We start from the raw sequence: 25,501 nt of genomic DNA on the forward strand, positions 1-25,501 counted from the left end.
CACCACAAGGTTTATCATGGGGGAGCAGTAAATGTATTGGTGCATGGCATCAATAGGTAGTGTCAATACTGCATACACATAGTGCTATAGTGAGTACTGTTGTGACAGATTAGTGTACAGTCTATTTTAAAATCCAGGTTGCTTTCACACCTGCAGTTCTGTTCATTTAGCCTACAAGGGATAAAAATATCAAGTGCTGCCTTTTGTTCATGGATTGTTAATAACAACAACTAAACATGAAGTCAGTTGTCAGCAAACTCAATCACTGGACAGTTTGGATGGACACTGCATCATTAGAGCTCCATGCACCCACAATCATTGACTTCCGGTGACTGACGTTATTGAGCCGTATTTATCTCCTCTGGTGACGTCAACATCTCAAAAATAAGCACTAAGTGATTATGTGCAATATTAGTCCAGACTGCAACTACAGTCACTTTCTGATGCATTAGGGAAACTGCCTGCACCCACAGGCTGACGCGCCATGTGTTCCCATGGTTACCAAATGATCTTGCAAAAATGTTTATACAGACCGCTCAGGTCAGCGACTGCCAACTATTTTTATCCGCCACCCCCCTACAGCTCTGTCAGATGGGTTCTGGTACCTACTGATAGATGGGATGCCTTTTATTAAACTGTTCAATAGTACGTGACTGCATGAAAACACTGGCTGTGGTGCATCTGTGGCCGCACACGTTCATTCACACCATACATAGTGACTGTGGAATTGTTAATATTTAGGCTGGGTCTCCAGTTTCTTGGTTATCCACCCTGCTCTAAAACTAGGAGTGTCACCCTAATTGTCCAACTAATAACTAAAGTCCTGTTGCACTTGCACTTGTGCTTCAGCTCAAAAAAGTCTTTATCCACTGTTCATTTCTCAGTGAAATGATCAGTGTGATCAGTACTCTGTATGTGCAACTCCCAACAGAGATGAGACAGATGAGAAATGGCTCACTCCTTAGGTAATTCCATCATCAGCACCAAAAAAAAAGAATGTGCTTATTCTTTTTTTTTACCATTTCAAGGCAAGTTTTCTGTTAGATTTACTAGCCTGACGTAGCATTTTACACGCCCCCGGCAAGCGAGAGATTCTGATCGTTGAGCCCTGCTGAGGTTGGATTCACATTACAACCACTTAGAGTGGCGGACGCTGGTTGTATAAACCATTTATCGATCACTTTTGGCTATTTTTGAGTTTTAGTTGCAAACAATCTGAGTTTGATTCACAGCTTTCAGAGCAGCCTAAATGAACAGAACTAGTTAGTTTGATCTGTACCAAACAAGATAGTAGTGAAAACACCATTAAATCAATTAGTTAAATCACTGCCTTATGATAATTTAAGGTTCATATGGTATGAACAGATTGATATCAAACCAAATCTCAAGTCCCACCAGATGAACAGTCTTACAACTGGATAATTATCACTCTCAGTAACAAACAGACGACCCTCTTCACCAGATCTCATCATTAGCTTTGCAGAATGGTCATAATCCACATAAATATGCTGCAGCAGTTGAAAAATTAGTCATCTCATTGGCTCCTCTGTGCAAAAACACAAACACTGAAAATCCCAGGCGAGTAAGCGCATAAAATCTCTTCCTCCCGCTCACTCTCTGGATGTTGTGCTGACAAACACATGGGCCTGTCTCCCTTTTCCCATAATAACCAGTCGTAGGGAGCAGAGAGACTTCAAAAACAAACCACCCCGCCCCCTCCAGTGTCTTATTGCCAGCTGTATCTCTCCTTGACAAAGAGTAGCGGCGTCTACCACGAGGAAATAAAAATAATCTGACAATTTTGCCTGGGTTTAGCCAAGGGACCCCAGTCCAATCACACGACAGATAAAAACTGAGTCCATCCTGGCCTGTTTATTTCACTGGAAAGCCCAAGTCGATTTTATGCAAATGCAAGAGTGATGTGGTACAAGAAGCTGCACTTGACCTACATAGCTCTTCCACAATTCCTTCCCCAATAGAGAGGAGGAGATCATAGGAAGCTGGAAGCAAGGGGACAAGCCTTATTAACTATCAGCGCACAGGAATAAAGCAGTGCACTGTGGGTAGAGGGGGAAAAAACACTGGTGCTTGAGGAGCGATAAAGGCAAGAGAGCAGCAGAGACTGGGCTGGAAGTGATCCAGCATTCAGCACTCATGCAAGTTCAAAAATCAGAACATGCAGTAAGAGAGCGCGGATACAGTGAAATATTTGTGGGAAATCTAGAGGAAGAGTTGATGATCTGCTTTGGTCAAGTTCTCAAGTCCTGACGTGCATATGGAACATTCTTTTTCAGCCAAGTTCCTCGTAAAAAAAAATGGTTTGGGTTTGTTGGAAAAAGAGGGCTCAGAAAAAGCCCAATCCTAGACCAGAACGCTGAGCCCGGGCCATTCTCAGAGCTTTGCTCTCACACAGAAGCGGCACTGAACAAAAATTCCACACAAATTATACAGGCCAGGCCAAGCCTCGATGCTTTTGTAATTGCTTGTGCAGCCCTGCCCAGAAAAGAAAAGAAGAAAAAATCGGGGGCCTTGATGATGACGAAGAAGAGCAGACAGACAACAAAAGGAGAAAGTGTTTGGTTTGGGAGCGACAAGGACAAAGGACAGGATGTGCTAATGTCTAATGGCCATGGTCACTTGTAGTGCACATGTGCACACAATAAAAACACATACATCACAACCAGTTTGGTTAGACATACACAAGGCAGCAGCCTGAATATCTGTCATTATAAAGTCATGATCTGCAGGGAAGCGTCAGTCAAAGCCACAGAACTTTGTTTTGAATTCTAGTCAAGATCCCAAAAATATGATGCTGAATTACAAGGAAATGTGGAGAAAATACTGCACAAGACTTCTGCAAATCTCTGAGTACTGAGGCCGGGTTTCACTTAAAGTGTTTTTGGATAATACTGCCAATGTGATCAGTCAAAATTCAGTCATCACCTGCTCACCCTAATGATGATGGAAAGTCATGTGAAGTTTCGGAGTCCAAGGGATCCCAATCTAATAAAATATGCTGCTTACACAATTGATTGGGGTGTGCGCTTACACTAATAGCTTAGCAGCTATAGGGAATATTTCAGCTTTAAAAAAGCTGTAAATAATGCCTTTTTTCAATTTTGGGGTGTCTGGAGACTTGAATTATGCTGGACATGCTTGTATGGAGCCATTTCTTTCAGTTGTTTAGGGAGAATCCTGCAATGTTGTTGTTTTGTAGACTAGGAAAACTTCACCTGACTTCCATCGACATGTGGGTGATGAGATATTGGGTGAACTTATCCTTTAACAAAAAGAAGTCAAATGTCGATTAAACACAAGAACTTTGCCTAAATAAACAGTCCAAACAGGCGAAAATGATCAAACTACCAATACCCAGCCTTGCGCAGTACAGATGTGATACAGTTTCAACCAAGTCCCTGCAGAGTCTGTGCCATTTCCTGGCCACTGTTTCCACTTGATAAAATCGTGAGCAGCCTGATCTTCTTGCCATGGTTGTTGGATTTACTTGGAGAGTGGAGGATTACATTCGACCAGGTCGAGGAAACAGGACGGCGAGCCAACGTCTGAGAGGCTGACACACCGGCCTAGATTGAAAAGCTGCCAAAAGGCTAAAAACGTCGAGCATTAGAGGCAATGTGCTGCTTTGTAGATCCCAAACGGGTAGGATTGTGATGCAACTGAATGCATCCTAAAACTGTGCTAATGCTTTTTCCACTTTGGCAGGTGGAGCACAGTAGACTAAGAGGGAGGTTGAGGGATGACATACGCCAAGGCTGGACTCAAACCCGAGATGCTCCACACCCTGAGCCACTGAGCCACCATGATGCTCCTAATGTGTTATGTTAGGTAAAAATTCAAGCCACAGGCAGAAATCTTTGGCTGTCAAGAGCCACATAAACACCACCATGCTGAAAATAATGCTCGACACTCTGATCAAGAGCAGGATCTGAAAGCAGCCTGCAGTCACTCGCCAAATTAATTAGAAACCTTGTCTGATATTTAATTAATCCCTAATACAGATGAAACAGGAGCAATTTGCAGCGAGACCTTGGCCAAGCAAGCACTAGTTATCTGATTATGATTATAGGATAAGTGTGATGCCCAAAACACAAACTTTGCTCTCATTTAATTATGATTAAGTACCCGGCCTGGGGATATCTCAGCTTTGAAGAAACCCACAGATGAATTCAGGCGTAAAAGAACCAATAAGTGAGCTCCTCAGAGTCTGGGACAGGTCAGAGCTGGCCCGAATCCCCAAGCCAAATCCTGAGAACTGAATACAGCCTTGATGAGATTGTTCAGTCAATAGGCTTGGAGGACCACCTTACCCAGTAATGCGCTCTGCGACAAATAACATGCCTTTGTGGGACGGCAATCCACAGAAAAAAGCCCTGCGTGTCGCTCCAAGTGTAGTCGCCTGTGTAAACACACACTTTTAATCCATCAGGCCTGAGAGCGGGTTAAGTGATGGGATGTGGAGATTTATGGGGGCAGACACCCGCTTGCACCACAACACGTGAAAATAACAGTGAGCATGAAGCATGAGGTGGAAACGCTGCTCAAATCCTTGTAAAGCAAAGGTGACCGGAGTGTGGTGGCTTGGTTTAAGATGAATACATCGACAGAGGCACAGAGATTTAAAGAACACAAAAACAGAGCCTTTCCTGTGTGACGAGTGAAAACTAAATATAGATCAGAGGAAACTTTAATGATCCCCTGGGAAGATTTGGCACATGTTATGCATAAGATTGGAAGCACAATAACATTCGTACTTGCTGCGTGCCGCAGTGTTGACATGTTTACTCTCATTGAGGAACAATAATCTAGCAATTAGGGCTGCAAATAACGATTATTATCATTACGAATAAATCCGCCTCTGTGTTTCTAATGAACTGATTCATCATCTCAACAATGATCAACACAAACTCCAAGAAACAAAGGTGATTCATTTAAATGGCTTGTTTTGTCTGCTAGACAGTCTAAACCCCAAAGATGTTCAGTTGGCAGATGTGTAAAACAAAGAAACGCAGCAAATATATATACTTGAGAAGCTGAAACCAGCTGTTTTCTGGGAATTTTGCTTGATAAATGATAACATTTTCTCAGCACTGCATCTCCTACATGCTCAGAGAACAACTGTTAAACCTGTCAACAGAGCAACAAAGTTTGATTCAGCTTTTGCTCTCACCTTCTTGCCCGTGCCGGTCTTGGAGAGGCAGGACTTTGCGAGGGAGAGGTACCCACCGATGACCTCAATCTCCTCCACAGCAGGGTATCGTTTCTTCAGCAGCGAGCCCAGCTGAGCGTAAGGGGCCTGTGGGGGCGTGGACCCCGATGGAGCGACACTTGGGGCTTCCTGCTGGGGTTCAGGTGAGCTTGGCTGGGCCTCGGGCTCCGACCTACGTTTAGGCACCACAGTGAAGGTGTTCCCCTTTCTCCTCTGCACCATGGGGCTGGGAGCAGGCACACGCTGCAGGGGCTCCACTTCAATGTCGTCTATGTTTGTTACTGGCAGATGATCCACAGGAGGTTGTTCTGGAGCCGGGGAGGGGGTGGAAGGAACAGGAGATTCTGAGGGAACCGGGGAGAAGGAAGGTGAAGATGGGACAGCTGGAGAAGAGGGGGGTGATGCCAGGGCAGGTGGAGAGGAGGGAGCTGGGGTTAGAGCAGGAGATGGAGACAAAGGTTCTGAGGTCGGAGGAGGTGCTGGACTTGTGGCAACAGGAGATGGTTCAGGCTTGGATGACCATGCCGATGTCTTGATCTCCTTGTCCTCCTGTAGTTTTTCCTCAGTCCTCTTTGAGGGTGTCAAAGTGGCTGTAGGGGTGTGGGAGGTTGGCACTCCTGGTGTGGGCACCACTGCCGCTCTGTGGGAGGGGGAAGACTTGATGGGGCTGGATGGTGTTGGGCTGCCTGTTGCAGATGAGGCAGCAGCATGCCGCTTGGGGATCACTGTGAAGGAGTTTCGGGACTGCAGGCGCAGGTTTGCGAGGGCCCGTGCCTGGGTGTCCTCATCAGGAATTCGGGCGAGGTCTGGCTTTGGGGAGGGACGGATCTCAAAGTCAGGTGAGGAGCTTGACACCTTGGAAGAGATGGAGCTCGAGGGGGGCTCGGCACGGACATGAAGGGTCTCCGGAGAGCATGGCATCTTGGATTTGGGTGGCACCTCTGTGCCCTCCCAGTCTCTCTCCCTGGTGGGCTTGATTTGTCCCCTGTCTGGCTCATCTCTGGGCGTGACAGCTGTGCCACGGCCTCCACTGTCCTCAAACCTCTGACGGAAGGAAGACACAGACTGAGGGGTCCCAGCGGAGCGCTGGGGGCTGCCCAGCTCAGACGCAGCAGGCTGGGGCTTTGGTTTGGAAGACGAGGGACTCTGGAAGACAGGAGACGATGGCTGGCTGCCGACCGGGCTGCGGACCGGACTGCTGACCGACGGGCCTGGCCTGGGCTTTGGCACCAGATCTGGCTGTGGCTTGGGCCAGAGTCTTGGCCTGCTGCTGGCACTACAATCCAGGTCCAGCAGGTTCTCTGTGCTGTGGGACTTCTTCTGCAGCTTCCCATAGTTGCTGTCAAACTTCTGCAGCATCCGGCTGACCCTGCCTTGACCCTCACCTGTCTCATATGATGAGACCTCATGATCAGGGCGGCCCAGGGTGCTCAAGTTCTCCTCACTCTTGCTTAACGTGGTGTCATAAATTACCACTTCCTTGGCTCTTATCTCGGTAACAGCACTCCCTCTCCGGTCCAGGAGGTCGTTCAGAGAGCTATAACTACTGACACCGTTTTGCTGCCATTTGGACCCGCTTTTTAACCCTCCGGCTTCCGGAAAGTAATCCGGGTCCGATTCAATTATGATAATATTCTCTGCGCGGATAGTCCGTATGCCTGGTACGCTGCCATACAGCTCCAGGATGTGCTGGACCGGACGAGCGGTGTTTTCTCGGTCCTGTCGCCTCCTCCGCTCCTTCTCCAGCTTGATGAACGGGTTCTCCTCCAGCGGGCCCAGGCTTTCCTGTAGCACCAGGCTCTCAGGTCTCTCGTCCTCCCTGGAAACCGTCCTCTCCGCGGCCATCGGCCGTGGCTCTTTGTTGTTGGAGAAGTGTTGGCTGGCCGTGGTGATGGTGTAGTTCCGCCCGGACCCGCCGCTCGCTCCGCTGTCACTCTTGGCTCCGCTGCTGCTGCCGTTCACATTTCCAGTCAGCTCGCCGTTAGCCCGCTGCGGGCCCGCACCACCGGGACTTGTCTCCGCGGCACCGGCTCCTCCAGACCCGCCGCCCTTCGCTTTCCTCCTCTCCAGGATCTCTCGCTTCCAGGCCGGCATCCTCGGGCTCTCTTGCCCGGCCTCTTGGCGGAGGACGTGTACCTCTCCTCCGCCAGACATTGCGGAGGGTTGTTCAGAGGGGATGAAGAGGAGAGAGGCAGGCTGCGAGGCGGTTCTGCCGCGGTCCGGTGCGGCTATAAAACCTGTATCCGGCTCTGACTGTACCTGCAGCACGGATCACCGCACACTCACACACATCCTCACCGTCTCTTTTTTTCCTCTCTCCTCTCCCTCTGCTTTCTCACTCGCTGGCTCCCTCTTTCCACACAGCCCCTGAACGCGGCCCCGCCCCTCCGCAGCAGCACGAGCGGCTTCGGCAGTCCCATCCGCTTCTTGATTGGTCATTATGGCTTAAGGACACGCCCCCTCCCCTTTTGTAGAACGCCGCACATTGACGCAAACCACTCCCGTTTCTATTGTTGACTGGCCAAGGAGGGCCTGTCGATCAAAATGTTGCGTTCAGGTTCCACTTGCCCCTCCCTTTTTGTTTTTAGTAACGCTAAGATATACCTTTTATTGGGTGTTTAAACATAGATATTTACTGTAATATGTTTGTGCTATGCTTCATTTAAAGTTTATAAGATGTACTAATAACTTAACTACAACCCTAACCACGCTGTGACACTTGCCACGTTTTGAATTGACTAAATAATTGCTATTCCTAGAACTTAATGTATCTCTATTGCACCTCTGTAGCTCACTAAAGAGGGACTTTTTTACTTCAGTACTCATGGTAGTAAATGATGCTATCATGTATAATTGTTTTATGGATAGTTTTCCTTTTAGCCATTTAGTCTAACCAGTGATGCTGTGCAGGGACACTGTAGCCCTGAGGTGTTTCTGTTCGGGTGTGATAAGTAGTGAACATCCACAGGCTGCTGACGGCTGACGACTGTTCATTCAGCACTTGCCGGTGATGCCACCTGTCGATAATCCGACCGCAGTAAACAGATGAGCTGAGAAGGAGCCTACTGCACATGAATCAGCACTAAGTGGGCTATTCTTGGGAACTACAAGAGATTACTCTACCTCATCAACTATTTATCACCGAACCATAATTAAGAACAGCTAGGCTAGAGAGCACAGGGAAAGGAGGGCATGGTCAGATGCATTGGAAATACAGGAAAATGTACCTTTTGTCTGCTCTTCAAAGTTGGCCATTGAAAGAAATGAAAGCACTGCTGGAGTCACTACCATTGAGGACCAACACCTCTCATTCTCAGCAATATTCCTCTGAATTTAAGTGGTGACATTGTTTGTTGGTTTTTAAATCTGTAATATTATGTAGACAAAACTTTGAATCCTACTGATTTAAGACTTAATCCATCACTGAAAATGTCTACATACAACAATAACACTGGTTATCTTTTACAGAATTTATATAAAAGAACAGGAAATGCAGTGTGATGCATTCTACGAAGCTCCTGAAACTGATTTTAATTTTACTTCGATGCAGAAAGTGTGATTTGAGAACTGGTTGATGGTTTGTGTATGGGCTACAACGTGCAAAAACATAAATATTGGTCTGGTCCTTTATGTTGTGGCACACCACGCCCATATAAAAAGCCACTGGCGCCCCCTTGTGGCGAGGGACGCCAACACCCAGCAACAACCAGATATCTCTTCATCTCTATACCCACTAACACAATTAAATATTCATTAGACGACACTGATTAAATGTTGATGTTTTATTTACATGTATATACAGACAACAATGGTGCCATAGAAAGAACATAAATAAGATTTGGTGAATTTCTTTCCAAAAATCAACATATACATATTACATAAAATGTCACATCAGGAATTACCTTAAAATGAGGCCTTAAATACATGCAGTACATACACATGGTATGATTTAACACAGATTTAGTACATTACATATTGTACAAAGAAACAGCAATATTCAGGGAAGACATGTGCACACAATTGACTGCTTGTAGAAGTCACATTCAGTTCCTCTACATCGGGGTGAGACTGTGAGCTGACGACAAGTTTCAGAACCAGCTTCTTGCAGTTCAGACTATTCTCACTGATGGAATTGACTAAGCAGGCAACCTGAAACCTAACTAAATTGTAGTGTCTTCATATGGGAAACAAAGCAAAAAAGCTGCAGCAACTCCTTGAGCTGCGTTCCTCATGACCGTTGCCCAATCATGTGCCTGGGGCATGACAGCCTTTTGGTTTCACCAGTTTATTAAACCTAGGGGTTGTGTGCACATGTGCATAAAAACATAACTCTGGTATGCATTTCCCTTGTGACTCATTGTCTACCATTGATTGCACAATGTGAAGGCACACCATGTTCAATATATACATTAACTGCTATTACTCTTTCACTCTCTGTATTCCTGACAGTATCAAAAACTTGCTGAAGGGTCACTGTAGCAACTGGTACCAATAAGTATGTGTACACTACATAGCCAAAAGTATGTGGTCACCCTGTTAATCTCCTATATGACTGTTTCCTATTTCAAAACCATTGGTGTTGCTCAGACTTCCCACCAGATTTGCTTTGGAACTTTGCTGCAGGACTGACTCCTTATTTCCCTTCATTGGAAATAAGGAGTAAAAGTAGCCCCAGACCAAATCAATAAAAATGTTCATCAACAGGGATGTCCAAATACTTTGGGCATGTAGTGTATTTCAGCGTTTGGCACATACAGCGTAGACCCTAGTAGGCAGAATGTATATGTGTGTGAAGGAGTGTGGTCATGCCAACTGGTTAAAAGGGGGCATGACAACGGGAGGGGCCCATCACAAAAAGGTGAATAACTTACAAATAAATTCACATAATGTGACCAAACTTTGTAGAAAGACATAAATACAATTTTACCACATTTGTAAGGTTGTGTGCATTTGAATGCATTAGCGCATAAATGCCTGCTCGTATCTTGTTGTAGCTATTGCGAATTCATGCTTGTTGTTGAAATACTGCATTATAACTCAGGAGAGCAGTGACATCTCGTGTTTTTGAAGTTATTAGAAACACAAATGATACAACCCTGGATTGTGGTGAGATCTGAACATGTGCATTAAAAGCTCACAATTGCTGGCAGTGCCAAAGGTGGCAATGAGCCAAAAGAAAAATTACACCACTGTTATGCTTTAAATCTCTAGTGGCAGATGGAGATTGCTCTGTTCCTATGTTGCCTCTGATGTGAAAGCACAACCACTAACTGCCTCTCCTTAGTTGACGCGGCATGCTCGTATCATCAGCAGCTGCAGTAGAATGAACAGCGGCGAGACTATGAGGCCAAACCACAGGTCTCTGGCTTGCTCCTGCTCCGCCAGCTTCTGGCACAGCAGCACCTCGCACACCAGCTTCAGGCTGAGCACGGTCAGCACCCAGAGGAGCCGCAGCACTGCCAGACGCTTCTCATTCTCCTGGTAAAGACGGATGGACACGATGGCTGTGAAGTAGGTGCTGAGGCCATCAGCAGCAAACAGGGGGACAAACACCAGCCACCAGCTCAGCGTGGGGGTGAACATGTCAGCTCGCAGAGCAACCAGCATGCTGAAGACCAGCAAAGCTAGTAGATGGAGGAAGAGTTCAAAGGTGGCAAAGCCCAGCCACTGGACCAGTTCCCTCAGGGAGAACAGCATAGCTGAGGACAGCAGGGTCTTCAACCAGGGACGGACTGACTGAGGACGGCCGAGTCACACACTGGGCAGCCCTGGTAAGGGGTCAAAGTACTCCAGAGTGATGTTGGCAGTGAGAAGTCACTGACTGTGCCTGGGCAGGAATGGCAAGGTACTGCAGAGATGACCCACTTCACTCTTGGCTACATCTTCAAATTCACTCTGAGGAGGATGGTTGGGGAGGTAACTGCTGTAAGTGCTCCCAGTCTCAGCCTCTCTGGAAAGCCTTCCTTACGTATGACAGAGAAAACATAACGTTAGAAAAGAAGATAATATGTTCTACTTCTGACAGAGCCAATGAGGAAAACAACAAGGCATACATCCACACAAACACGCTGTCTATAACCTAAATAAGAAGACAGGGCCCAAACCACGTCTCACTAAAGGAGGAAGCAGCTAAATAGTGAAGACAGGCAGTGATTCAAGTAATCTATCTCCATCATTTTATCACTCTGTCACTTCAATATTTAGCCTGATTAGCCCCAGTTAGATACCAAATGATACTGGTAGACTGACACACAGTACAATATTAACGTTACAGGTCAAAACGAGCAACAATTCCAACGATGATACAGACTTTAACGTTAGCCGACATCCTTTCACTACAATGCAAGCTAACCTAAGAGATGATAGTGCACATCTCACTACCACGACGCGCATATAGGCATATACAAAATGTATTTTACAGCGACCAGACAATACTGTACCTTAATAACTGTCAGGCATTTTCTTCTCCATTTAGCTGGATGCGACACTGTTAGTACACAGAGCTAACAAGCCGTTAGCATCGTAGCTTCGGCTTTTTTCTCTCGCTTTCTGGGAAATATCGCGAGACATGGGATTGTACGGTGGCCGAAAGGCCGAAGTCTTGTTTAATTCGCAAATCTTTTACAATTGTTATCCCTTTGTGTTGCATTATTTCCACATCAAATTAACATTTGTGACATCTATGTTATATACCAGTAAAAACAATAATTTTGTTTTGCGTGGTGTCTTTATATTCCGACTTAATGTAAACAAGACTCCAGTCACTAGGTGGCGGAAGTGCGCCGTCTCGTCGCCCGCGCGAACCGTCACTCAAACTCAAAGAAGAAACAACTGTCTTGAGTGAGAGACTGAACGTGTGGAGAAGTCGGGAGCTCTACAGTCACAGGTAAGCACACTGGCTTTATTCATTATGTTTGCACTTTAATTCATGTCTCGTATGGTAGGCTGACATATTTATGGCATTAGTTGCTTCGGGTTGTGGTTCGAACTGTCTGCATTCATTACATAGTTAGTACGAGGGTTATTTTCCCAGCCAAGGTGACATAAAGACATGCTGCACTCTACAGTAATAGTCTGGTCTGCAAACCTGCGGTGAAACGCCAAAAAAACACACACATATGCCTGTAAAAAGCGACTGCATTGGTCAGTAGTAATGTGTTTCAAGCTATGCCCAATTAAATCTCACAGCTCCATGTATCAGAAATGGCTTGTCATCTTAAAGTTGCAGTGTGGCTTTCAAGTTATTGCTGTTGACATACTCTTTTTGGAAGTCTATATATTGCAGCCAGGGTAAGATCAGACCATGTTAGCTTTTCATATCCTCATATCCTCATATCACAGCATGTTTTAAGTGAAGTGAGTTTGTGCATTATTTAGCTTATAATCATGTGTCTTGTATGTCCTTTTGTTTTAAATGTCACTGGTGTCTGCATGTTTTGATTATGACCTGCTGATGAAAATGACTCTCAGCTACAATAACTCTGGTAAAGTGAAGCCAAAGGCAATATTTATTCAGGATATTGTTCATGGTGATATGACAAAATTATTATGCCTCCAATCATCCATAAACTAATCAAGCTGATGATCAAAATAATGTGTTCCCTTAAAAACTGGAGTAGCTGAGACTCAGACCACATTTTTCACTATCTGTTTTACTGACTAAACAAAATCAGTTAATGATAATATTGAATTATTGCCCTGCCTTATGCGCCCTTACAAAAATGTATTAATAATTCAAGAAAGTTATCTTTGTCCTGCTGTGAACAAAAATGGAGGACTGAGTATTCAGAAAGTGCAGGAAGAGAAATGTAGAAACAGTTCCCATTAAGATAAAAAGTTCCCATTTGATAGAATTTGAGAATCTGCTTACTCTGCAGTGAGGCACCTGTTTGGAGAAGCAGCATCACGCATGCTTGCTCAGTTTGAACGCTGACTGAGCTGAGATGAAGCACAAGAATGTGAGAGCTGTGTTTTTCCATGTTTCATCCCCTGGCGCCTCTGTCTCAGGGTAAAGATGCAGACACCAGCGGAATCAATCCTCCACAGCGGCTATTTCCACCCGACGCTCCGATTCTGGCAGACGTGCGTCGCCGATTTAAGACCTGACAATCTCATCTACCCCATCTTCGTCACGTAAATGAACCCTCTCTGTTTCTTATAAATGTGTCCAAAATTGAATTACATGAAAGGAAAAAGTGTACAGGAGTTCGATTGACATAGATCAGTCGTCAAAAGCTATCGGATAACTAGGGACTATGTTTTTACCACGAGACGTGGAGTATAATACAATATTTCAAGCTTAAATCAACTTGGTCTCAATCTTGGTTCTTTGTCTCTCTCTCCTGCAGAGACAGTGCAGATGCAGTGGAGCCCATCGGCAGCCTGCCAGGACAGGCAAGGTAAGAGTCATAGCAATTAGTCTTATCATATTCAGCCCATAACTGCAAGCTATCAAGTTGTTTCTGCTCGTAACGAAAACAAATTACTCATTGCACTGTGCTGGAGGGGTGGAGCTGCAATGATTAGTTGATTATTCGATTAGTTGATAGAAAGAAAATGAAACCAAACAGTTTTGATAATCAATAAATTTACTAAGCAATCTTTCAAGTAAAAATGTCAAGTAATTGCTGGTTCCAGCTTCTTAAATGTGAGGATTTACTACTTGTCTTTGTCATTTATGTTAGTAGATAAAGAGTCTTTGGGTTTTGGACTGTTGGTTGGACTAAATAAGCAATTTGAATACGTCACTTTGGGCTCTGGGAGATTGTCATTACCATTTTCACAATTTTTTGACATTTTATAGATGAAATGATTAATCGATTAATAATGAGGATAATCAGCAGATTAATCAATAATGAAAATAATGGTTAGTTTCAACCCTATTGGGGTTCTAAAGTGTTGATTTAAACAAAAATCACTTAACACACACAGTGTCGCCATGCAGCTGTGACCCCACTGAGGGTGTTGTCTTGAGATAAAAGCACTGAGGCAGGGTGGACCCAGAGCCAAACACTGGACCTTGACCAAGATAAGAAGAGAGTCCGTTAGACCTTTTATTCCTCACACAACAAAAGCAAAATGCAAGCTTCTGAATAACAGGACACTGAAATACACTCAGTCCGATTTCTGTTTAAGTTGTGATGTATTATGTTGGTATTTACAATAATATACTTTTTAATTAAATTTTTTTTTTAAAATGTAAAAAGTAGGATCAATTTCATAGGGTTTTCCCTGAAAGTGTGAAAGTATGTTCTTGTGTTATGTTCATATTTTATGTATTTCCATCCATAGATATGGGGTGAACAAGCTGGAGGGCATGTTGCGGCCGCTTGTGGAGAACGGCTTGAAATGTGTGCTGATTTTTGGTGTCCCTGCAAAAGTAGAGAAGGTATGTAAGACTAAAAGAGTGGAAAAAGACATGTTAACCACTCCGAAACATTATTAGATTTGCCTTTATTATTTCATGTATCTATATCTAACAAGTCTTTCCGTATGTCAGTCTATCTGGTAAAAGGGCAAATGTGCAGCCTTCTAATTCACCAAAAGTATGTGGACGTTTGGTAATAGAGTGGAGGCTATTAAAGTGGCAGCTCTGAGTTCTGAGTGACAGCAAACTTGTTTGTTTAAACTCAAACACACAGTGATCTTTGTCTCTTCCCATCAGGATGACAGGGGTTCAGGTGCCGACACAGACGACACGCCGGCTGTACTGGCAGTGAAGAAGATCAGGTCTTTGTTCCCCGAGTTGCTGGTGGCGTGTGACGTCTGCTTGTGTCCCTACACATCACATGGACACTGTGGTCAGTGTCTCCACCGACCATTTACCCACTGTTCATTTCACTTAGAGGATCAGTAAAAGGACAGAAATAACTTGCAGCACATGTTTGGATTATATTACTAATATTTCCTTCTGTGATTCTTCCTGCAGGTATCCTGAACGATGATGGTACGCTGAACAATGACGCCAGCTGTCTGCGCTTGGGAGAAGTGGCGCTGGCCTACGCCCAAGCTGGTAAATCTTGTTTTTAAAGGTTACTTCTATTTTGGAAAACATCCATTGCTCTTTGTTCTCCTCAGTGAGCCAATCCTGTTGATTGTTATGATCTATTAAAGCTAGAAATGTATCAATCTTATTTATGTATCTGAATTTTTTTTAAAATCTTTATTATCACATACTGTCGATCAGCCATATCTGTTGATAGAGAAGCTGATGTGTCTCCATGAAGAAACTGGAGAGCTAGAGCTGCCATTTTGTCTGTATTTGGGTGTTAACATTAAGGGGTGTTATATTCTACACTTACAAATCTATTCCTGTATTTTTGGAGCACATATTTCAAATTTGATAAATGTAATCCCAAACTGATATACAGTAGCTGATTTCAATATCCGATAACAACTGACATTATCCTGGTTGTGTCCCTTATCATGTTGTCTTGGTCACTTGTTGCTCTGCAGGCTGCCACATCATCGCTCCCTCTGATATGATGGATGGAAGAGTCAGAGCCATAAAACAAGCACTGATATCCAATGGTCTGGGAAACAAGGTAAAGGACAGAAAGTTCCTTTAGTTTAAGGAACAGTAAGACAAACTTCATACCTTTTTAAAAGCTCGGTTTATTCTTTGTTTTTACATAAATGATGTCTGTGTCACTCAACTCATTGGTTCCTACTGGATGTAAGACGTACATTTTTAAAAAACGCTGGTAATATACAGTTTAATTGAAAAAAGACTCCTGACACAAGATAGATTTCCTGACACAGCGTTTTTAATGAACGTAGCTAACAGCACTAAATAGTGCATTAGTCTGGGACTAATTTCAGCTTTTGATTAAGTCACATTTGGTGCTCCAGGGAGTTTTTCAACAGCATGACGGTGTATGTGGGATTGAGTAACAATGAAGTCCTGTGTGTGTGTGTGTGTGTGTGTGTGTGTGTGTGTGTGTGTGTGTGTGTGTGTGTGTGTGTGTGTGTGTGTGTGTGTGTGTGTGTGTGTGTGTGTGTGTGTTTTCACGGTAATGAAGGAACATGTCGCAGTGCAACAGTGTGGCTCACTGATGTGTTTTTAATAATTCTGGACAACAATGAGGCTCTATTGCACCAAGTCGAAGATAATACTTTAATTGTTGGTTTTGGTCTTTTCATGGGATTGGTTGACAATAAGAAAAAAACATATTGTGTCGCAAATAATATGAATGTAATAAGATGTTTTAAAAAAGTAGTTTCTTAGCATCTTTTCCCCTTACTTCTCCAGGTTTCAGTGCTGAGCTACAGTGCAAAGTTTGCCTCTTGTTATTACGGCCCTTTCAGGTAAGTAAGATTGTGGATCGCGTGTTCACAGATCAGTGAAACAGCTGTTTGAAGTGAGAATAAACTGAAGCTCCATGCTGTGTGTGTCTGTTTGTACAGAGATGCTGCACAGTCCAAACCTGCGTTTGGGGACAGACGCTGTTATCAGCTGCCTCCTGGAGCGAGAGGACTCGCCATTCGAGCTGTGGTGAGCTGATTTGTGTGTGTAAGTTTGGGTTATGGGTGGCTTGTTGAAGGAGCTGTAGGAGATCTAACTGTTGTTCTGCGCTGCAGGAGCGAGATGTGAAAGAAGGAGCTGATATGCTGATGGTGAAACCAGGTCTGCCGTATCTGGATATTGTGAGAGAAGTCAAGGACAAGGTCTGTAACTAAATCAGTTAAGGTCAATAAGGAACAAAGCTGCTGCAGTGCATTTTGGAAAACATGCTCGGTGTAGAAAATCCCACAAGCATATTTTGCCGAAAGTCCTTTTTGAATTATTGTGTATTTTGTCTTTTGGTGTCCACATAGTTATTAATCTTTCTTTTCAGTTCCCTTCTCACCCCCTGGCGGTGTACAACGTGTCGGGGGAATTTGCCATGATGTGGCACGGTGCGCAGGCTGGAGCCTTCGACCTGCGGGCCGCTGTGATGGAGGCCATGACCGCCTTCCGCAGGGCAGGTGAGAGGGGAGGAAGAAGAGGAGGAGGCGTTTAATGCTCAGATCACCCGAACAAAGACCGTGGCCACACCAAGTTTAAAAACTAAACTTTGTGACTCTGGTTTGATAGCTCTAGATGTAATCTGGCTTGGTGCTAACAGTTTTTCCATTCTCTGTGACGCAGGTGCTGACATCATCATCACCTATTACACACCTCAGCTGCTCGGCTGGCTGAAGGAGTAAAGAGAGAAGATCTGAGGCCAAAGTGTGGACGGACCTAGAGACAGACCAACAGACAGACTGTTGACTCAGTCATGCTAACAAAGAATGCTAAGGGAGATGAAATGTATGAAAACAACCAATCTGTTTATATTTGGGTCTTTTTCTTGACTTTTTCTGTTCAGTGATTATTTTTATAGAGAGTCCTGTATCCGAGTTATATTTCTGTTGAAGCTTTTAAAGGGCTAACATGGGGCTGAACACTGAGAATGTAAAAGCTGACAATCTTGTTGGTGTTTTCTAGCAGGAAGTGTCTTCTCTGTGTCGTTGGGATCAGCATTAAATGAATTCAGTCATATCTCCTCACTAACATGAGGAATTATGGAATGAATATTTGTATGAATCATGGCTACAAGATGTCCGTTATATTGTGTGACTGCTGCCTCAGATTAAGCACCTTCATTCCCCAACACGCTCTTAATGATGAGAGGAAATAAAATCATTCATCCAGAGTTACAGTGTGTTTGTGTGTGTTATTTAAACTTGATGCATGTTGAGTAATGAGCCTCCACAGACCTCTTTACCTACACAGATTTCATAATGCTGTATTAAAAACCTTTTAGCACCTGTTTTGTAACATTACAGAGAGGAAGTTTAAACAGGCTGGATCTCATTTGGTGGGAGTTAAATGGATCTTAACACGCTTCTTGTTTAAGAATGTGAGTAAGTTAGTTGAGACCCTGAAGTGAAATGGAAATTGAATCTCCTGTTAGATTCTCCTCTTTTATGAGGTGATGCACGGAAAATATTCACTCTTGCAAATTGGCTATGACTTAAAGCGTGCTACTTTGGCCATGTTTGTTTAACACTTAGACTATTGATCATGTGTAAAGAAATACACATTAAAATAAACTGCTTTGACACACCAGTAGCCGATGTTATCATTTCTTGTATTTAGGTACATTTGCTCTTGCACTTAATATAGACATTCTGGAAATATAAATTACTCTTCCCGGTATGGTATTTACTCATCCTAAGTATGTTAAATATAAAATATATCTTGTGTATTAATAGATGTCTAAAATATGTCATTTGAAGGGAGACACTACAAGTTACTCCGGTAAAAGTTTTAACCAGCAGATATCAACATGAAACTTCTGTGGTTGATCACTTACATTCAGACAATTACTTTTTTTATTCCAAGTTTTGAGAAGTGTAGCAAAATTGATTTTCCCCAATGTTTTTAAAATGTTATTTAAATCAGGTGATGAATGTTACAAGAACGGACCCTACAGTAAAAACCTTCAGAATATAGATGGGAATAAAACTGGGAAGTGTGGAGTATATACAGTTGCGGTCAAGTTGTAGTCTTGAGTTCCAATGATTTCTACAGCTCTCATTCTTCTGTGATGGAATGAGAGGAACACATACTACTTTGTCAAATAAATAAATAAACATTCATGCAGTTTGGTTCAGTAATTAATTTAGAATAAGTCTTCTGAAAACGTTCAACTGAAGTAAAGCTTTCAGGCTCAGATTTAGAGAACACGTACTTTAAAGATATGTCTTGGAAAATTCTATACGTTATCAGAAAAAAAAAATTAACCAATAACCCTGGAACTTCCCAGATTGATTACTCACAGTGAGGTGATTATCTTTGTATTATAAGTTTTCTGATATATTATGTTTAACATTTGCAAATGATGGCAAGTTGCATAAATACGATTAATTAGCCTATTGATGTTTTCTTTCCATTAGTCTGATAGAATACTCCCCCTGAACATAAGTGAAGTGTTCATATGAAAAGTGTACTTAAATACACATTAGAACTCACTGTGTCAGTACATTAGGTGTAATTCTTCTAGGTCAAAATGTATGTGACGTGATTGAGTACAATAATCTCATGCACATTTCATTCCACTAATAGTGTTATTCAGTGTGTTTCTGGTGTCAGCTGCTGTGAATAAGTCAATAATAACTCCATTGTTTCCATAGCAACAAGTGTGATTTAAAGCTTTGTATTTATTTTGCCTGGTTTATTTTATATATATTTTTCCTGTATGCTGACATGAACTCCTCTGGAAACAGTCTGAGTGAAATGAGTCATTGCTCAACTCAATGAGCTCTGAGCTGGATGTTTTTGCAGTGTGAAGCCCTTGACTGCTGACATCTGATGCGCTCTTGAAAAGCTGTAAAACGATGAACCATTAACGCGTGATTCTGATTCAAGGTGCTGCTGTGTGGGCGAAAAGCGAACACAGCCGGACAGGAAACATGTAACTCCACAAGCAGCAATCAGCAGCATCCAGGCACAAGGTACTTCTTTATAATTGGCCGCATGTCATTACTGCGGGTTGTGTCCTCTCACATCTCCGCGCAAGCATTCTTTCGTAACGAGCATGGGCGCAATGTTTCAGCTGAGTCACTTCCCCTGTTTATAATAAGTCAGGATGGTCGCGGTCAGATCGTCTGCAGTACTCTGATCGTGACTGCATGTCAGCAGTGTAATTAAAAAAATTAAATCTATTCTACTTGACAGAAAAAAAACAAACAACTATGTGTTTGGAGTCTGTTTCACTAAAAAATGTTGGTACAGCTCTGATGGACCACAGCAGTCCTGATGATGGTCGCTGTATTATTCCCAGAGAGGAGCTATGAACTCAGACTCTGTGTCATATCTTGCAGTCTGGCAGCAGGTACAGAGCAGGTACAGGATCGATAGATTCTGGTGCTGTGTCGGAGGATTTAAATAAGCTACGGAGATACCGCGCTGTGCGCTCCGTGCGTAAATGCGCACGACCGCTCATAAACTGCGGACTGCAGGTGAAGCAAAAGCAGTATGACTCACGCCCCATTTACCACATACGTCCTTAATCACATTAAAAAGCTGCATGGACATTTGAATCTATACTACATTATTGAACTGTAGGGGCATACAGAGTGGAGAGGGCCATAAAATACGCGCTCCGGTGCACAGAATTGCCTTGAGCAAAGATGCGTGCGTTTTAACCAACAACCCAGTTCAGTGACTGAACAACAGAAAATCTATGTGACAGACTAAAATCCAGATAATTCTGTAGCCCGTTACACTCGAAAACCTCAGACCAGATGTAATGAACAAGAGCTTAAACACAGTGGACGGACGTAAGAGGAAAAAGCAGAACACTTCTGGGCTATTTTTGTTCCTCTTACTGAACTTTATCGACCTCTTAAACTCCTACAGTCTTAAAGGCAGAGCTCAATTTCAAGTAAAATTCCGCAACATGAGCCGCAAAACAGAACAGAGCAATAGAAATACTCAACAAGATATTAACATTAGAACAATATGCACTGGTGTATAAAATATGTTGCCAAAATCAACGGAAATCCTACATTCTTGTTTTTTTTTTTTTTTTTTTTTAAATTAATCCAACTTTCACCTGAATTCAGTGGAGCACACAGGTGACCCTTTGACACTGAAATACAATAAGAATTATAAGATCATATCTCATCTATAATCTTAAAATGTATTTTGGATGATAACGGTAATTAACTGTGTTGTTAAGAGCTGTCTTTTGGACTTTCTTCACTCAATGGAAATAAACCAGGAACATTTCACAGGAACATAAAAGAGTCATTTTCGACATCTATCCACTATTAGCCTGAAGCCATTCATTGACTGAAGATCCACTCCAGACATGTTTTCAGGCATACCGTGTGAGTAAACTTTGCTATGAACAAATACTGTGTCACACAATAAAGTAAGTTAGAAAATAAATGCAGTGCACTACCAATAACACTTTTTGTGGGGAGGAGGATTTAAAGTTTCCCTTGTGATATAACCTCATCCAAGGCCAAGCCGGCAGGAGGAGCTGTTCAGTCACTTTGACTGATGCGCTGCCAAGTCTATCAAATCAATCAATAAGTCTACAGACACGTGTTCACCACAGCAGCTGACACCCAAAATCTGGTACATGACCCAGCCTGTTAATGTGCTGCACTTGTTACAAAAAAACCCATTCAAACAGGAAAAATCTATTAAAGATGCGCGTGCCTGGACACCAAAAATAATCCCAAATGGCTCAGCAGTAATTCTGCACTGGAGACTGGAGCTGACCTACACTGTACTCCATGAAGAGGCCGGCAGGGGGCGACTCACGCCCATCATGAGAGGCTTATTTATACACTGCAAAAAGTAGGTCTTTCAAATATTTTAATTAACAGGTAATTCAGTCTGTCGCACATTTTCTTTTTCTGTCAAACTTTCTGAACATTCAATCATGATCAACTTGTCCACATGTGGCCTTCTTGTTCTGTGCGTCACGCAGTTTCACGTGTGAGTGCTTTTTTGGAGACACGTGTCAGTCAGGATTTAACACATTCATCTTAATGTGGTAGAACAAACCAGGTCTCTCATAAAATCCTTAGAAATATGATCTGCTCCCAAATCATCTCAGTTCACTGGGAATCCAAGATTATTTGCATGAGAAATAATCATTTTAAAGCCACTGGTCAACAGATTAATGGAGGTGGACTCTTCTTGCAGTGTGTGACGTGTGGGGGCCGAGCAGAGGGCTGCTCTGATTTAAGTTGCAGTCATCTGGATGGATGTTATCACTCTCCTAGAGACCATCAGCGTGAGGAGCACGCTGCGCTGGAAAAGTCGCTTTGGGAAGTAAATGAACTTCATTTAACGTGGATTTTACGCGGCAGGGACGCATGGCACAGCCGGGCTGGCACGACAGGATGATGCCTTTACCGACTTTGTTTGACTTTTGAGAGCGAAGGAATCAGCGAGCGAGGCAGACGGATACTTATGGTTTGGTGTCAGGGTGCCACAGCCGGCCGTGTCTCCTCTCCAAGCGGTGCGCTCTCCGTGCCCATACTTTCCTCTGTGGGACTTCCGAGCGGCTGGGACGCGATATGGGATGCAGAAGCGCGCTGGGATGCTGCCTGCTCGCCGCGCTGTCCTGCTGCCTCCTCCCCGGCTGCAGAGGTAACATAACCGTGGCGGTGATGCTCCCGGACAACCACCACAAGTACCCGTGGGCTCTGCCGCGCGTCTTCCCGGCCATCCTCATGGCGCACGAGGACCTGCACGGTAAACACGGGCTGCTGCGCGGGCGTTACATGAACATCCTTAACTACAGCACCGAGGACCCCGCCGCAGGGTCGTGCGCCGAGAGCCGGGCGCAGGTGGTGGCCGTGGACGCCAAGCTTTACATCCGGCCGGACGCTTTCTTCGGACCTGGGTGCGTGTACCCGCTCGCCTCCGTGGGGCGTTTCGCGTCCCACTGGAAACTCCCGTTGATCACCGCCGGTGGACCAGCGTACGGCTTCGATAAGCGCGACGAATACCGGACCATCGTGCGCAGCGGGCCGTCCACCACCAAGCTGGGGGACTTTGCCAACGTCCTGCACACGCACTTCAACTGGACGTCCCGGGCCGTGGTGATCTTCCACGACTTGCGGCAGGACGACCGGCCGCACTACTTTCTGTCGGAGGGGATCTACCTGAACCTGAAGGGAGAGATGAACATCACGGTGGAGGCCCAGCCGTACGAGGACGACTACAAGTACTACAAGGATCTGATTACCTTCATGAAGGAGCGCGGGAGAAGTAAGTTGACGCAGAGGGAGAGGTGTGATTTTTAAAGTTTTACATCTTGGCTCATAAACACTTCCACAAATGCGCAAATTCAGGCCTGATCGTAAATCTATTAACACATTGCATTGTGTTTCTAATCAACATTTAAAAAAGAAAACAAATCTTTTTTAAGCAATTGTCTTTGAAGTTCAGTGACATTATCTCGAAATAGAGCAGATCACCAGCTGGACACTATACAGATAATGCCAGTGAGTGGAGGAGGAAATTCCCTCTAACTGGATGATCTGCATGAGAAGCAGTTTAGTAGAATTGTCTCGGAGCCTGCGGGCAGATCTCTATCTCTTCTCCAAGTAAAAAAAAAAAAAAGAACCACAAGGGAGGGAAGAATTTAATTTAAATATAAATGAATGTGAGGTGTTTTACAGCATGTTGCAATGGGAGATTCCTGTCTTCTATAATGAGGTCACGGTGAAGTTTGTCTCACAGCAGCAGACGCAAACAGAGGTGGAGTGGAATAGGTTCACTCCGGAGTTATTACAGAGGAATGTTTAGGCTGTGGGCAGTCTGCTGCTGCTGCTGCTGCTGGTGGTGGTGGTTTATTGCCTTGCGGAGGACCACCACCCGCGTTTGTTAAAGACAGAGACGCAGAGGTTAAGATCAAATGGGTGCCCTCTCGGCCAACACATGCCTCCTATGTGTGGTTCACTCTGTGCGCTCCGGCTGCTGCTGTTCATTCACTTGTAATGAGAACCCGAAATGAGTTCAGTCAGTGCAGACTCATGCTGTGAAGCCCAACTGTAGTTCGAGTTTGGGTTAAATTGATGCGCACGAGAATAGATCCTTTCTCCTCGAGTCCTGGCTTTTAATACTGTTAATACTACACGTCAGGCAGCTGCGATGAGGGGCTGGCCCAGTGTGATGAAGAATGATGACAGCGGTGCGGAGTAACACGTACAGCTACTTAAAACTAAGTGGTTAATAGAATTCATTTTATTAAGTAATTTGTCAAGCTCCAAAACGGTCCTTTGAAAATATAACAGCTGTTGGTGCGCTGAAGCGCGCAGCGCACATCAGAGCGGCTGCTGAATCACTCGTCACTGTTCGCGCCTTAACTTTAATTAACTGGAAACATTGTGAGGCTGTCTCAATGATTACTGCTGTTGTGAAAAGTTAATTGCGTGACTGAGAGTTTGGATTGCGGCTCGAGCGTGCGCGCGGCTGCGTGCGTGAGTGTGTGTGAGGAGACACAGAGATGAACTAAGAATGCCAGAGCTGAAGTGTAAAGTGAGTGTCTGATGTGACATGTTCCTGTGGCCTCTTCCGCTGGGAACCAATGGCTTTAACAATGGTGAATAATAAGTTCATCGATGTTATTGGTTATAAGCTTTTAAAAGGAACAACTTGAGGGTTTCCAGGTTGTGGAAATAAGTCTTCGGTGTATCCTTTTTATATTAAAGTGAAATGTTAATCCTTTAAAGGTCCTGTGTGTAGGACGTGGAGGGATTCAGGGCAGAAAAGGAATATTCATATGTTTTCGTTAGTGTATAATCACCTGAAACTAAGAATGATTGTGTTTTCCTTACCTCAGAATGAGCCTTTTATATCTACAGAGGGAGCTGGCAGGGACATTATATCACATCTGGACACAGCCTTGGAGACGGAGCCCCGTTCATTCCTATGAAAGCTGCTCAGTGGCGTTTTGAGGCCAAAAAAGCTTGACTTCCTGTCTATGAAAATACACAGAACTTCCGTGCTGTGCGGCCCATAGATTAGAGACTTCCACATCACAACCCCCGCAAAATGACTCTTTTCACTGTCAGAATTTGAGCTGTTCGGTCCAAGAGCAGCACAATTATATCATTTTACTCCATTCAAGTCAGCCAGGTGCTAAACCGGAAGTTAGCCGGCTTGGTCGGCGTAGGTCTCTGGTGGGCACGCTTTATGGGCCCCAAAATGCGGAAGCTATGCAGAAGACAGCCGATCATGTGCCACTGATCAGCGTTTATTGGAATAAATGGGACTTTGCCTCCATGGCGTGTCCAGGTATAATTATAGCGTCCTTGCTGGGAGCTGGTCCTCTTCGAGTCCACCATATTGCACCGCCAGGTTTCTATGGTAGCCCAGAATGGACAAACCAATCACTGGCTCCAGAGAGGGCCTTTCAAGTTTTTGCTTTTTTAAAGTGACGACCATAGGGGAGAGCGCCATGAGGCGTGTTCAGTTGGTTGAAGTCTGCAACCTCACCACTAGATGTAACTAAATCCTCCACACTGGACCTTTAAAATAACAGTTTGTGAAACACATTTATTTGTTTCCTTTTCTAGAATCAGATGAGAATATTGACATCAGTCTCATGTCTGTGCATTAAGTCTGGAGCTGGAATCAGGAGGCCATTAGCTTAGCTTAGCATAAAGACTCGAAGCAGGGGATAACGGCTGTGTTTAGAGTTGGGGAAAAGGCCTACCAACTGCTTACTAATTAGCATGCTGTGTCTTGTTTGTTTAACTTATATATAGTTGTAT

At 44.1% G+C, this 25,501-nt stretch overlaps 4 protein-coding genes across 5 annotated transcripts in view; 2 read left to right on the forward strand and 2 right to left on the reverse strand.

Annotated features, from left to right (window-relative positions):
- Positions 1-7,662, reverse strand: part of tprn (taperin) — a 29,978-nt gene extending 22,316 nt beyond the window's left edge. The window contains exon 1 of the mRNA XM_084383056.1: positions 5,189-7,662. Within this exon, the coding sequence (XP_084239182.1) occupies positions 5,189-7,381 (2,193 nt within the window). The 5' untranslated portion in view covers positions 7,382-7,662. The remainder of the gene's footprint in view (positions 1-5,188) is intronic.
- A 1,332-nt stretch (positions 7,663-8,994) lies between these two features.
- Positions 8,995-11,773, reverse strand: tmem203 (transmembrane protein 203). Of its 2 annotated transcripts, none has more exons than XM_084382527.1 (2): positions 11,668-11,773; positions 8,995-11,186 (listed from the first exon to the last, which is right to left on the reverse strand). In XM_084382527.1, the coding sequence occupies exon 2, from the start codon at positions 10,922-10,924 to the stop codon at positions 10,508-10,510; it is 417 nt and encodes a 138-aa protein (XP_084238653.1). In that variant the 5' UTR covers positions 10,925-11,186; positions 11,668-11,773; the 3' UTR covers positions 8,995-10,507. The 2 variants fall into 2 exon arrangements, with proteins under 2 accessions (XP_084238653.1, XP_084238654.1); XM_084382528.1 differs by having other exon boundaries at positions 8,995-11,190.
- Positions 11,774-12,031: 258 nt separating this feature from the next.
- On the forward strand, positions 12,032-17,904 carry alad (aminolevulinate dehydratase). Its single transcript, XM_084383146.1, has 12 exons — positions 12,032-12,113; positions 13,235-13,360; positions 13,576-13,626; positions 14,519-14,615; positions 14,892-15,027; positions 15,156-15,239; positions 15,683-15,771; positions 16,479-16,534; positions 16,634-16,721; positions 16,808-16,894; positions 17,065-17,194; positions 17,358-17,904. Exons 2-12 carry the CDS (start codon positions 13,242-13,244, stop codon positions 17,414-17,416), a joined length of 996 nt encoding a protein of 331 aa, XP_084239272.1. The 5' UTR covers positions 12,032-12,113; positions 13,235-13,241; the 3' UTR covers positions 17,417-17,904.
- Positions 17,905-21,660: 3,756 nt separating this feature from the next.
- npr2 (natriuretic peptide receptor 2) overlaps positions 21,661-25,501 on the forward strand; it is a 67,006-nt gene continuing 63,165 nt past the window's right edge. Inside the window, 2 exon segments of the mRNA XM_084382879.1 lie at positions 21,661-22,263; positions 22,266-22,991. Of these exon segments, the coding sequence (XP_084239005.1) occupies positions 22,188-22,263; positions 22,266-22,991 (802 nt within the window). The 5' untranslated portion in view covers positions 21,661-22,187.

The sequence above is a fragment of the Pagrus pagrus genome (assembly GCF_965226575.1).
Source record: "Pagrus pagrus genome assembly, chromosome: 19".
In the NCBI taxonomy this organism is placed as follows: Eukaryota; Metazoa; Chordata; class Actinopteri; order Spariformes; family Sparidae; genus Pagrus; species Pagrus pagrus.

What these genes read in the sequence shown, in the direction of transcription:
- alad (XM_084383146.1), top strand. Translation starts at nt 13,242, where the DNA reads ATGCAGACACCAGCGGAATCAATCCTCCACAGCGGCTATTTCCACCCG. An exon ending in GCTGGCCTACGCCCAAGCTG is followed by an intron (nt 15,240 to 15,682) that starts GTAAATCTTGTT and finishes GTTGCTCTGCAG; the next exon opens with GCTGCCACATCATCGCTCCC. An exon ending in TGAGAGAAGTCAAGGACAAG is followed by an intron (nt 16,895 to 17,064) that starts GTCTGTAACTAA and finishes CTTTCTTTTCAG; the next exon opens with TTCCCTTCTCACCCCCTGGC.
- tmem203 (XM_084382527.1), bottom strand. Translation starts at nt 10,924, where the DNA reads ATGCTGTTCTCCCTGAGGGAACTGGTCCAGTGGCTGGGCTTTGCCACC.